At 40.2% G+C, this 12,910-nt stretch overlaps 1 protein-coding gene across 2 annotated transcripts in view; it reads left to right on the top strand.

Moving 5' to 3' along the window:
• Window positions 1–12,910, top strand: part of EP300 (E1A binding protein p300) — a 57,717-nt gene that overhangs the window by 29,306 nt on the left and 15,501 nt on the right. The window contains exons 9-20 of one of the 2 annotated variants that reach the window (XM_042889662.1): window positions 259–376; window positions 779–953; window positions 2,629–2,706; window positions 3,550–3,659; window positions 4,123–4,281; window positions 5,306–5,746; window positions 6,170–6,358; window positions 7,022–7,178; window positions 7,697–7,815; window positions 9,059–9,298; window positions 9,843–9,931; window positions 12,194–12,274. In XM_042889662.1, the coding sequence (XP_042745596.1) occupies window positions 259–376; window positions 779–953; window positions 2,629–2,706; window positions 3,550–3,659; window positions 4,123–4,281; window positions 5,306–5,746; window positions 6,170–6,358; window positions 7,022–7,178; window positions 7,697–7,815; window positions 9,059–9,298; window positions 9,843–9,931; window positions 12,194–12,274 (1,956 nt within the window). The remainder of the gene's footprint in view (window positions 1–258; window positions 377–778; window positions 954–2,628; window positions 2,707–3,549; window positions 3,660–4,122; window positions 4,282–5,305; window positions 5,747–6,169; window positions 6,359–7,021; window positions 7,179–7,696; window positions 7,816–9,058; window positions 9,299–9,842; window positions 9,932–12,193; window positions 12,275–12,910) is intronic. The other variant, XM_042889663.1, reaches the window with a different exon arrangement.

The following is a 12,910-nucleotide window of genomic DNA, read 5'->3' as shown; positions in this document are numbered from 1 at the left end:
AGAAGCGTGATGGACATGTTCTTGCTTTTCTTCTCCTTCGTGAAGATGGATGTGCTGCTTTGGGGTTATTGTCTTGGAAATGTTCCATTCCATACTCAACCCATCAACACACCAGGAGCATTGCTTGCGGACAGCAGCAGTGCCTCAGTCCCTCAAAAATTTGCTTACTGCGTTGTGTTCCCATCAGTTGGGGTTGGTGCTGAGGTGCTAAGGTCCAGGTTTGGAGACATCCTAATAGCTGGCATGCTTTTTCTTCAGAGTCCAAGCCATATTTCCTACACCTGACCCTGCAGCATTGAAGGATCGGCGTATGGAGAATCTGGTGGCATATGCCCGGAAAGTGGAAGGCGATATGTATGAATCAGCAAATAGCAGGGTGAGATGCTGTCCTCTGTCATCCGGTTTCATCTCTCTAATCCTACCTGGTAGTGGTTGGAGAGGAAGTGGGGTGGAAAGCAGAGTGTCCCAGGGCTGCTGGCTTGAGTCTAGGAACCAGCCAGCTTGCAGGTGTGCTGGGAATTGGGGTGGTGCCTGTTGTGCAGTGTTGTGCCTGAAACGTTCTGGATGAGAAGAAAAACTTTGTGTGGTGCCCTGATGGTTGCCAGAAATGCTCTGACCAGTGCCTGTGTTTGCCCACCAACCTCCCTGGCAACCCTGCAGAGGGGAAGCTTCCTTCCTTCTAAGCTGGAATGTGCATGTGGAAGGATGTCAGTGTGACCTGTTGCCTTATTTTAACATGTCTCCTTCCCTTTCCTGGATCATATTCCTCTCCCAACAGGCAGAGTATTATCACTTGCTAGCTGAGAAGATCTATAAGATTCAGAAGGAGCTGGAGGAAAAGCGAAGAACCAGGCTGCAGAAGCAAAATATGATACCAAGTGCTCCGGGCATGCCACAGGCTCCTGTGAATCAAGGGCCCAACATGGGACAGCCTCAGCCAGGGATGTCTGCAAGTAAGAACAGTTGGGTTAGTTACTGCTTGGTGTGGGTCAAGTATATAATGTTTTGCAGAGTTAAACTGAACTTATTCATCTGTGCTTAGGAGTACTTGCAAAATCTTTGCCTTGCTTATTTGTTAGTTAATGACCATGGATTATCTAAAATTATTTGGTCCTGTGGGCCATTATATTATGGGCCAATAATATTGAAGCATTCTAACCCTTTATGCTAGATTAGAGGAAATGGAGGACATTGTAGAACTTCAGTCTCATTAGTCTCACCTCTAGAATTGATTGATAGTAACTGAAGTTACCTTTAACAAACATGTTTTAGTAGTATGTAACTGTCTGGTGTTTAAAATGATTATTACAGCTGCTGAGCAGGAGTTCTGATAATTGAAGTGTTTCCCCAATTTATATTACTTATGCTTTTGAAAGTTTAGATAGTGCTTGCACTATGCCATATTTATTTATCCTGTTTGGTGTTCTGTTTTGGCTTGGGTTTTTGAACAGATAACTCTTACAGTGTACAGTAACAACCAGATTTCAGTATTTTTCCCCATGTAGCTGTCTTGTGTTTCACAGTAGTTCTGTTACTTGACACTCCTAATTCTAAACAGATTATTATTATTATTATTATTATATTTCCTTATAACCAGGCAGTTGCTTATTAGAGTAAAAATGACTTTGGAAAGGAGCTAATGATCAAATTGTAATGCTTCTGAAGACTGTTACCTGTTTACAGCATTAGGAAGTTATGAGACACAGTAGGCTTTGCCAGGTAATAGGTGAAAACAAGTAACACTTATTCTTGCACTTGATATTTATCCTCCATTCATTCATTCCTGCGTGTTTTTAGATACTTCACAGTTAAGAACTGAGTTCTGAAGACATCTAATTGGAATAGATGTATACCTGTCAATGACACTATAATAAATTGTCTTAAGAACATGGAGTCAAAATCAGAATTAGACAGTTGAGGAGGCAAGAATCTTGGATTATTTTTCTTATGCTGCACGATGAACCAGTAGTTCCAGTGTTATGCTACAAGGAGCTTAATCTGAGGGGGTTTTCTCCTTTTTGAATATGAATGTGTCTTGGTAATTCCAGTCTGGATCTTTTCATACTTGAACTTAGAACTGGATTTACCAAGATACCTTACCAAAAAGCAGTAAAGGCCTTGAAGTTTGGTACTATGAATTTATTTGCAGTAACTTCCTCTAGATGATAGGATACTACTTTCAGGGGTAGATGTGATATTTTGGTTGTTTATCCCATGTGCTAGAATTACCAAACTTCAGAGGCTTGATGAATACTTCAAACCATCCCATTTTTATAGTATTTTCAATCAGGAAGTGGAATAACAGTGTAGAGTGGTTTGTAGAAATTCTTGTGGTCTGGAATGTTCGCAAGCTGCTGAGTTTGTCATTGTACCTCAATAATATATTTCATATTTGTCCACGTTTCTAAAATCTGGCTGTAAGTCAATGTTTTTAGTCAATTGGGTATCAATTGGGTTTTGCTTCATACTTGAGGAACTCTGATGTATGTTTAGAATTACTGGACAATGTCCATACTTTTTTTTTTTTTTTTTTACAGGAGGATTTTCATTTTCACTAGAATGTTTTCTCAATTAAAAAGCTGGTAGTTTCTAAATGCTGTAATCTTATTCCAGTATCTTTTTTTACAGATGGTCCTATAACTGACCCAACACTGATACGTGCTAATGTGCCAAACCAGATGATGAATCGCATGCAGGCACAGACAGGTAAATGTTATAAGAAAATTTGTGACTGTGATGGTAAAAGAATCTTGGAATTAGGCAGCCTTTGTTTCACCTGCTATTTTCCCATTTGAACTGTGCAGGATGCTGTAGGGGGCCTGCTTTGCAGAGGGGTTGGACTCGGTGATCTCTTGAGGTCCCTTCTAACCCTTACAATTCTGTGTTCTGTGTGACCAAGAAAACAGATCTGTACTTTATATACATAAGTGTGTGTGTATAGATATATTTCTGTGTGTTTCTGTGCACAATGTTTCATTTTCTTGGAAATGTGTTTCTTGTTAGCTGCTTGCTTTGTTAAATGAGGAACTTTTATTTATTTATTTATTTTAAAACGTTTCTATGTGAACGTGAGATCAGCTTAGGGTGAGGGCATGTCCAAAGCAGAGGGACGATGCTGAAAATTGCTGCTCTGGGGTAGAACCTTGGTTGCATTTTCAAGGATTATTGCAGCCAGTATAAAAAGCACTTAAATGAAGATTCACAGTCAGAATTTCCAAGAAACGAACTTCTAGTAATTAAGATAATGCAACCTATCACAAATTGTATGTGGGAACAGGTTTTTCAGGGGAAAAAAGCCAGTATGTATTCTGAAGTAGCTTGGATACTTAGTACTTAAAATTGTTCTGTTAACTGACTGATAGGATATTTTCATTACGTGCTTTCCATTGCATGCTCGAAAATTTTTTAGTTTAAAAAAAAAATAAAAAATAGAGAAGGAGCTAACAGCATTCTCCAAATGTTGAGTGGTGCCCAAAGGATAATTCAGGCCTCTGTTCATAAGTGGGTTTTGTTTGTTGTTGATTATTTATTTTTGGCACAAATGCACAGGAATGAATCAGTTTGGCCACATGAACATGCAGCTGTCACCGATGGGACCCCGGCAAACCCCTCCTCTTCAGCACCCTGGACAGCTAAGCCAGGCTGGGGCCATGAACCAGGTCAGTGCGCTTCCCTTCATCCTGGCTATTCAGCTCATGGGTTTGCTGCCGCTGTGCTTTCCTTACAATAAGCAAACGAAAATAAATAAGATTTTAAACATTATTCCTGTGGTCTGTAGGCACTTTGGCTCCTTATTTTGCAGTGCAGCAGAAGATGTGTCTGGTCTGTGGTCAGCCTTGGTGATTTAATTAAAAAGACGTATAATTTCCTTCGCTGAAAACTAAGTTTAAGTGGAGTTTGGGGCTGTTGCTTGCCTGAAACAAGGAACAAATTGAAGTCACAGTCTGAAATCAGGATCCCTTTGCTTCGTTGGCAGATATCATAATTTCTATCTTTTGAGAGTCACATTAGACTTTCAATATTGTATCCTATGTCTAAGTATCGAGCAACCATTTTTGCGGTGAGATAAATGTTTTTGTAAAATACTACAAAAGTATATGAAATTAGTTCTTTCTTTTCCAGCAGATGGGATTTCCTTCACGTATGCAACAACCAGGAGTTGGCCAACCTTCTGGTCAAAGTCAATTTCTGCAGCAGAATCCATTCCCTGCTTCTTCCCCAGGAATGAATGCAGCAAGCATGCCTATGACACAAACTAGCAATCAGACACCAGTTTCTCAAGTAAGTTTCTGATTTCTGAAGTGGTGTTTGCAGGCTCTGTCATATGCTGTTTTTATTGTTCAAGTTTGTAATAATGGAGAATAATTTGTTTTCTCAAGATGCTATTGGATCTATAATAAACTGAATTCGTTTATTGAGACTCAGCATTTTCCTGGCTGTAGTGCTGGTAGTGGCAAGGGTGAAATATTGGCTTGTTCTCAGGCTTAAGTTTCAGTGGAGAGAAGTTTGTATCTGTGAAGGAAAGAGCTTGTTGCTCAGCATATAGTAGTTAAGAGCAGCAAAGCAGTAGAGCCTGAGAAATTAAAAGAAGCTGGAAGAATAAGTCATAAAAAGGCATGTCCAACCACAGCCATCAAATGTATTTTGCTGCCGTTTGGGGATTAGGAGGGTTGTCACTACTAAAGCTTGGAACTTCCAGTCTAGCAGTTTCTTTTCTGTCCTTTCCCTCTCCCTTTTCAGTGAGAACCTTTCAGGCCAGGAAGAAGTAGGGAACGTCAGTTTGCTTCTCGTTGATGCTTCTTCCTAGTTTGCAGGCAAGATTATTATGAAGTGACAGCTTTTTTTCTTAACCAGTACATCTTTTTGTAATCTCATAGTGCAGTTACAGCTATATGTATTTCTGATGATACATCTAGTTTCTAGTCTTGGGGGTGGGGGCGTGGGCACACTATATTTGAATCCATTCTTCCTACTGTGATGTATTGCCCCGTATTCAGGATGTATATATCTGCATTTTTAGAAAGAAATGTTTTGCAAACTGCAAGTGTAGGCGTGATGTTCTTTGAATGTATCAATGAGTATTATTTACTCTGAAACTTCTATTTTAGAGCTGAGTACGCTACAAAACAGCTGTATGTTCAAGTGATGCAAAATAAAAAGCCCGTTCCTCCTTTTGAAGTAGATGTTTAAGTTTGTCACTTTTTGAGAAAGTATGCCAGTAACTGTGGGAAAGCAGCCATTTTAACAGTACTTAGACTCCTTTTCTATTTGGAGTCATTGCAGATGTGTACTTGTTTTCCCACAGGCACAAATGAACAGCTCTTCCTGTCCTGTGAATTCTCCTGCCATGGCTCCAGGTTCTCAAGGGAGTCACATTCACTGCCCACCTCTTCCACAGCCTCCCATGCACCGAAATTCTCCTTCTCCAGTACCCAGTCGAACCCCAACACCTCACCATACACCTCCAGGCTTAGGATCGCAGCAACAACAGGCAGCAGCAGCTGCCACCACTGTCCCCACCCCTACTCCTCAGGCATTGCCACCCGGACCGCAGTCACAAACTATGCATCCCCCTCAGAGGCAGACTCCAACACCTCCACAGGCACAGCTGCCTCCACAAGTCCAGCCTCCAGTTCCTGTTACGCCCTCTGCAGAGCAGCAGCAGCAACCCTTGTCACAGCAGAGTACGACGGCATCAGTTCCCACACCAACAGCACCACTGCAGCCACAGCATCCCACAACACCTGTAAGTAAATATTTTATTTGTACAAATGGGCAGATGTAAGGTTTAGGATCTGGTCTTTCCACAGAGGAACTAATTTTTTCATGCATGTTGAGAAATTCGCAGTGAAGTGTACATGCAAGTCCTTTTGTTATGTCTGCGTATGCATAGTGATGGCATACAGTAGGGAAACAATATGAAATTATATACTAGGCCTTCCAGTGCATGTCTGTTGTGTTTTCTTCTGTAACTAGACTTGTGTTAGCAGTATGCACTTCATTTAAGCAAGTGTAAGTATAAAAGTGCGTTTAAACTTGATGGAAATAAGGTTATAGGTAGATCAGGTAGATTAGAGGTAGATCAGAGCAGAGAAAAATAATAGGTTAATTAGAAGCCTGTTTGTAATGGATTGTTTTGTTTTGTTTTGTTTTTTTTTTTACCTCTCAGCTGTCACAACCAGCTGTAAGCATTGATGGGCAGGTGTCTAACCCCCCATCCACCAGCAGCACAGAAGTGAACTCTCAGCAAACTGCAGCAGAGCAGCAGCAGCCACCTTTGCAGGAAGTGAAAATGGAGATAAAAGCAGATGAAGGGGAACCAGAACAAACAGAGCTGCAGATGGAGGAGAAATCTGAGGTGACCTTGGTTTGTTGTTGGGGAGAATATCTACTATTGTTAGCTCCTTGGTCTCCATGCAAGGTAGTCCTTCTAGACTTCAGTGAGGGAATTGGATGCTACCTGCTGCTGTGGTTTTGCCACGTCCCTTACCTCTTTCTAAAGAAGGGTCTCTGTTTTGTGGTGAAATTATGGTAGAAACCAGCGACCACAAGAAGGGCTGTGATAATGTGGTTGGAAGTGTGAAGTTTTTTGGTAAATGCTAATGTAAGAAGGTGCTCAAGATGCGCCTTTCAATGTTATTGGCACTCTTTCTTGTTAGAGTAGTGACTGTGTATGTGACAGGCCGTTGTAGTGGGTTGTGACAGTTTGTTGTGAGGACAGCTGGAAGCGTGACTTCTTGCAGCTGAAGTGCAGGAGAGACAGTCAGAACTGCCTGAGCAGCAAGATCCGTACCTCTTTGCTTGCTTGCAGCTCAGAACTGTTTAGCAGCCCAACACTGCCACTCCTGTGGTGGTAAAGATATGTTCTGGCACGTTGGATCAAGTTTTAGGCAAGATGCGATTGCAGTGTAGACAGCCTTAATCCTAGAAAAGAGCAGTGGGCAAGTGGTATGTAGGTTTATAGGACTGAAACTTGGGTGACTCTACAGGCAGCTGTGACATGGTCTAATCTACTTTCCAGGTTAAAGTAGAACCAGCAGTGGAGGAATGTAAACCAGACCCAATGGAACAAGAAGAGAAGAAAACAGAAGTGAAGACTGAAATGACAGAGGGGGAGGAAAGACCTACAACTCCAGCTACTCAGTCTTCTCCAGCAGCAGGACAGTCTAAGAAAAAAAGTAAGTAGAAACACTGGCTGAATTTCATTTATCTCCCTTAGAAGTGTTGAGAGAGAGAGGAGCTTTCTTCATCAGTACTCAGTAGGCTTACATGAATTGTTTTTGTGACTCTTGGACAACAAATATTTAATACATGTAATTGTCTTTTGTCAAGTTCTTTACAGCTCTAGTATTATGTTAAGTGTTAGAGAAACTGTCAGTACAGTAGAGTTTGGAGTGACTGTGGCAAATTTTCTAGGCAAACTTATTCCTGTAACATCAGGAAGGAATATAAATTTGCTTTTAAATTTGATGGTGTCGTTTTCTGATTAAATCCTTCTTAAGTATTTTCACCATTTCCTTGTGTTCAGATGATTGTCTTAATATCCTTCTCAGAATGCACTGTTATAAGGATAAACAAGCCCTGCAAGTGTCTTATACTTGTTGCCTGTAGTCTTTTTACACACCACGTCTTTCCAGCATGTTTCTTCCTCCTTACAGCTGTTTCTATCTTTCTAATGTTGATTGTTTTTCAAAAGTTTTCAAGCCAGAAGAGTTGCGGCAGGCACTTATGCCAACACTGGAGGCACTTTACCGTCAGGACCCAGAGTCTCTTCCATTTCGACAGCCTGTGGATCCCCAGCTACTAGGAATTCCTGTGAGTGTCTTAGCAAGATACTTTCCTGACTTTAACTCAGAACTGTTCTCAGAACATCTGCTTCAGACCAACTGAAGTCAGTCTTGCTTCCTTTTCTGTGTTGATGCATTTGAGTAGGTTTGACTTAGACAGTGGAACATATGATGTTTGAGTCAAGAAAATGTTTTTTCGAAGGTTTGTTCAGTTCTGTTTACCTTCTGATGAATAAGCACACATGCCACTCATTGAGGTGACTGTTAACAGATCCTGATGTTTTGAGGGCCTTTTGTGGTTCTTCATTCCTATGAAGATACTTCTATTGATGAGATACACCTATGAAATGCAATGTATGTAAATATGTAGAAAACTGATTATGTAAAAACTTAAGCAGATGAAGACCACTTCAGAAATAGATAATACTCACTGATTAAGCTTACATTAGCAAAGAGGAGGCTACTGAGCTCCTTGTTTGTGTTGAGTTTTGCACTTGCTTTAGAGCTGTGTTTGGCAGATATTAGTATCCTTCAAGGGTCTATGTTTTAAAACTTCTTGATTGACCGCACCACTGCATTTTTATACACCTATACGTGTACATAGTCCTGTTTAAATGCTATGAGTGACATTTTTTGTCTGAAATATTTTCACTTGGTTGGCTTTGTTGGTTTTTACTGCTTTTTTTAAATGGCAAAAATGCAAGGCCTTCTGTAGTAGAAGCAAGTATAGGTATTTCTCATGTTCTTAAACAAGCTCTCAACTGGTTGTTGTATTTGGAGGACTTCCTTAAGAGAAACAATCCTATAATTGATGAGGGGGATTGGAAAAAGACTTTTAGATGGAAGATGTATAGGAGGAAACATGGAATTTTTTATCATCTAGTACACGCATTAGGTTTTGTTATTTGGCTGGTCTACTAAGAACAGTTCTTCCTGCTAATGTTCTTATATGTGTCCTTGGATCACAGCAGCTGCAAAAGTACTGCTATTCTTTCTGTAGTACTTTGTTTTGCAGACTAAAATTAGTGTTTTACTTCATTGATAGTGGAGGACTGATAGAACCTGAGGAATACAGGAAAAATGGAAAGGAAGTATGGGAGAGTTATACAGAATTAGAGACTTCAGTGCACGTCACAGGGAGCTTGACAGTCAAGTCAGGGAGGAACGTGTTTTTCTTGATGTATTGCAAAAAGATGTATGTGCTGAGAATGTGTATGCTGACATTTCACAACATGGTTCTGTAGCAGCATTTTGATATGCTACTCTTTCAGGATTATTTTGACATAGTGAAGAATCCCATGGACCTTTCTACTATCAAGAGGAAGCTAGATACAGGACAATATCAAGAGCCATGGCAATATGTAGATGACATCTGGCTCATGTTCAATAATGCCTGGCTCTACAACCGCAAAACATCCCGGGTATATAAGTACTGCTCAAAACTGGCCGAGGTGTTTGAGCAAGAAATCGATCCAGTTATGCAGAGCCTTGGTTACTGCTGTGGAAGAAAGGTAGGAGTTGGTTTTTTTTTTTTCCTGGATTGGTTCTTGCTCCCTGGTGCTTAGGGGAAATAACAGCAATTGCAGTCATTAGCAGCTACATTGGGTCAAAAATTCTGAATGCTTACCAGGGTTTAGCAATCTTGAATAATTCTTGATTTCAGAATTTATGTATCTTCTAATGCTATCTGTTGCTTAAATTATATATTCATATATAAGCCCTTGTAGGGGGAGAGAAGTTAAGCATCTGAAGAATTACACTGATGGTCAGTGAAAAAGACTTTGCAGAAGCGTTCTCAGTTTCAGTGTATTTCAAGGCTGCGTTGTATTTCCATGATCTCGATTTGCTTTCCATTTTTGGAGAAAAGCTCACTTGAGAATAACAGCCCGCTAAGCACTTTTTTGACTCTAGCACTTCATAGTCTTGCTGTGCTTTGAGATCTGTGCACAGAATAAGGTGGTAATGGTTGGTGGGTTGGGTTATGTTTGCTTCCCACGGAGAGCAAGTAAAAGCATAGGTGACCCATGTGCTAAGATGACCCATTCCTTTTTGCAGTTGGAGTTCTCACCACAGACCTTGTGTTGCTATGGCAAACAGCTATGCACAATCCCTCGAGATGCCACTTACTACAGTTACCAGAACAGGTAAGGAAAACTTGCTTGGTGCAGTTTTGTGCATGACGCAATCCATCTGTGAAAGGCATGCATGTCTACACATATACACCCTCTTCATATGTGCACACCTTTGTGTTATAAGAAAAAATTTGCTGAAAGTGCCCGTGAGTAGTTTCCCTTGTGGGTAAACAATTTCTTTGCAAAAATTCACTGCAGTCTTTGCTCTTCCTTTTTTGCTTGCAGAAATGTGTAATGTTCTGCTAATTTTTTAAGCTATTGTTAACCAAATCTTTAGTTGTCTAGAACTCATACACGAGTCTGTTGACTTGCTTGCTACCATCTAGCAGTATTTTTCGTGGAAAAAATAGAGCAAGTATGTTACGCTTGTATATACGTTACACTTGGCAAGCTTTTGTTTTTCTTTGATGTTAACTGAAGAACAAACTATTTTGTGGCACAAATCCTCAGTGAAGATTTATATATTGATATATTGAATAGTTTGGTTTCTTTTTATCCCTTAGTCACCTTAAAAGAACAGTCTTCAGAGGCTTTATTACAGAATTCAAGTCGTCTTTGACTTCTGAGGGCATCTTTTTGCTGACTAGAAAAGTGAGGCAGGAAGAAGCAGAAGAATACATGTTTTAAAGCTCTCGTGTCCTCGTGCCCATTGCCAGAATGTACAGTTAGAGCTGAGGGCCGATTACCTCAAAATTATGTCACCTCCATCAGTTTAGTTCCTGCCCTGTTCTTTCACCTTCCAAAACAAACAAAGAATAACCACCAAGACTTGAATGCCAAGAAGATTTGACAGTTGTAACTTTTTAAGCACCTGGCTAAGCAAAAGCAACAAAGAGCTGTAACAGTTAACCTTCTTAACAGTTAAGAGCTGTAACATCTTAACCTTCTTGTGCATAATAGAGGTTTGTAGCATTGAATGGAAGTTTCTAGGAGCAAGGAAGTAGAAAATAAGTTTCCAGAATTTGTAGTTATAGAATTGCATAGTAATTGTAATTCTGGATTTAAGATACAGAACACTCTACATTATAGCACTTGATAGACCAGAAGACCAATATTGCAAAATCTGGCATCCCTTAATGTTTTGAAACTTTAAAATGGAGTATTTGCACTATAAGACACGCACATGTGATTTTCAAATTGTTATATATGTACGTGCGTGTACATCCAGAGACTCAAGTGCAACATCCTAGAAGTAATCTTCTATGCATTATCTCAGGTGAAGACTGGGAGAGAAGGTTTAGACTTCTTAGCTTAACAGCTGTTGTAATGTTGCTTTGTGTGGCTTTACAGTTAACTGTTGCAACTTCTTTTCCTTTTATTTTTAGATGCCTTGTGCATTCAGTTAACATACTTCAGTAGGAGAGAGGCCACAGTTTCAAAACATTTGAGAGCTGGGGTAGAATCTTAAATCAACCAAATTTTTTTTCAGATGTGAATTAAATCTTTTCCTGTGATGCTTATTTTACTGGTACCTGGACTGTTCAGGGCTGTGGCAGACTTGTATCAGTGCAGAGCACTTTGTGTGCAGCTAGCATTAGGAATTTTGTCAATGTGCAGTTTGACAGTTTGATAACAAATATCTGAAAGATTTTGAGGACTGATTTTATTAAGAACTTCCGATATTTAACCTCCCCTTCCCAGTGAGAGAAAATCCTGCAGCCTTTCAGAATTTGTACATCTAAGATGGAAGACTGCCCTTCTTCCATTGGTGCCCTGCAGATCTTCCTGCCAACAGAAGTGCTATGCTGATACACACATCAGAGTGGCAGTTCTTCCTTCTTTCTGTTCTTTCCACTTTCTCATTTTAATTCTTTGCTGTACGTGGCATGGATTATTAAAATGAAGAGGGTATGGGTGTGCTGAAAAGAAAAACTCATTTAATTTACTTTAATCGTTTACTGCTTGAGAGCCCATTTGAGAGATATAACGCTAATCTGTGCTTTGCCTTGGCTTTCTACTTTGTGTTGTCTTGTCCTGCTTTGTTTTTTTGTCCTGCTACCCCACATTTCTTTGTTCATGTGCATATTTTTCTCCTTCATGCTTGTCATTGTCTGCATTTGGCTTTGATTGCACAAAAGAACCCACACAAAACAAAAACCTACCAAACCTAATGCAGGCCCTATAAATCTGCATCCTTGAATATCCTTGTCATCGTTGATGATCTGCTCTCTGCTCCTATCCTTTCCTTGGCTGTGATTGGTGGCTCCATTGCTTGGCTTGGGCTGTGTTGCGTGGACGGAGCAGTTCACCCAAATATGGCCTTCTTGCTGACAGGTATCATTTCTGTGAGAAGTGCTTCAATGAGATCCAAGGGGAGAGCGTTTCTCTGGGAGATGACCCTTCACAACCTCAAACGTGAGTCACTTATGCTTGCTTCGGTTTTGCATTCATAAGCTGTGACGTGGTCTAAAGTGCCTTCTCAAAGGGAAGGAGTTTTAGTTTTAGGTAACTTCCTCATTTCTTAGGCCAGGGTATAGAAGACAAGATATTATTTGGAAAGCCTGGACTTGTCCTCTAAGTTTCTTCTTTAATGTTTGGACTGATCGAACTGTAGCAAAGAGAAATTACAGCTATGCCACTAGAGGGGAAAGACTGGAATCACTATTTTTCTGAATAAAACATGAAAGTACTTTATTGGAGAAAAATAACCATGTTTACAGGCAGGTAGGTAGGTGATAGGCATAGTCTGAAAAAGTTGAATGTACCGTTCTGCTTATAGACTGGGCGTACTATTAAACGTGTATTCAGCTTCAGATTGCTTCTCATCTAAATCAGAAGTAGAAAATGTTTTTTTGCCATTTGCCATTCAACAGTATTTCACTGTTGGAGTGTCATCTGCTCATGAGAAATGCTGTGCGTTTGTTGAGCAGGTAATGCTAAAAGGCTGTGGATGGCTTTACTTGCCTTTACTTCTATGGTAATAGCATTGTTGGGACAGTCTTCCATTCCACTGCGCCCTTTTTATATCTCTTCCAGAGGTCTTGAAACAGA

Source organism: Lagopus leucura, unplaced genomic scaffold (genome assembly GCF_019238085.1).
Source record: "Lagopus leucura isolate 7727_CA_CO unplaced genomic scaffold, USGS_WTPT01 Super-Scaffold_100159, whole genome shotgun sequence".
Classification (NCBI taxonomy): domain Eukaryota; kingdom Metazoa; phylum Chordata; class Aves; order Galliformes; family Phasianidae; genus Lagopus; species Lagopus leucura.
Note: the sequence above shows the minus strand (reverse complement) of the source record. Positions and strands in the feature narration are given on the sequence as shown.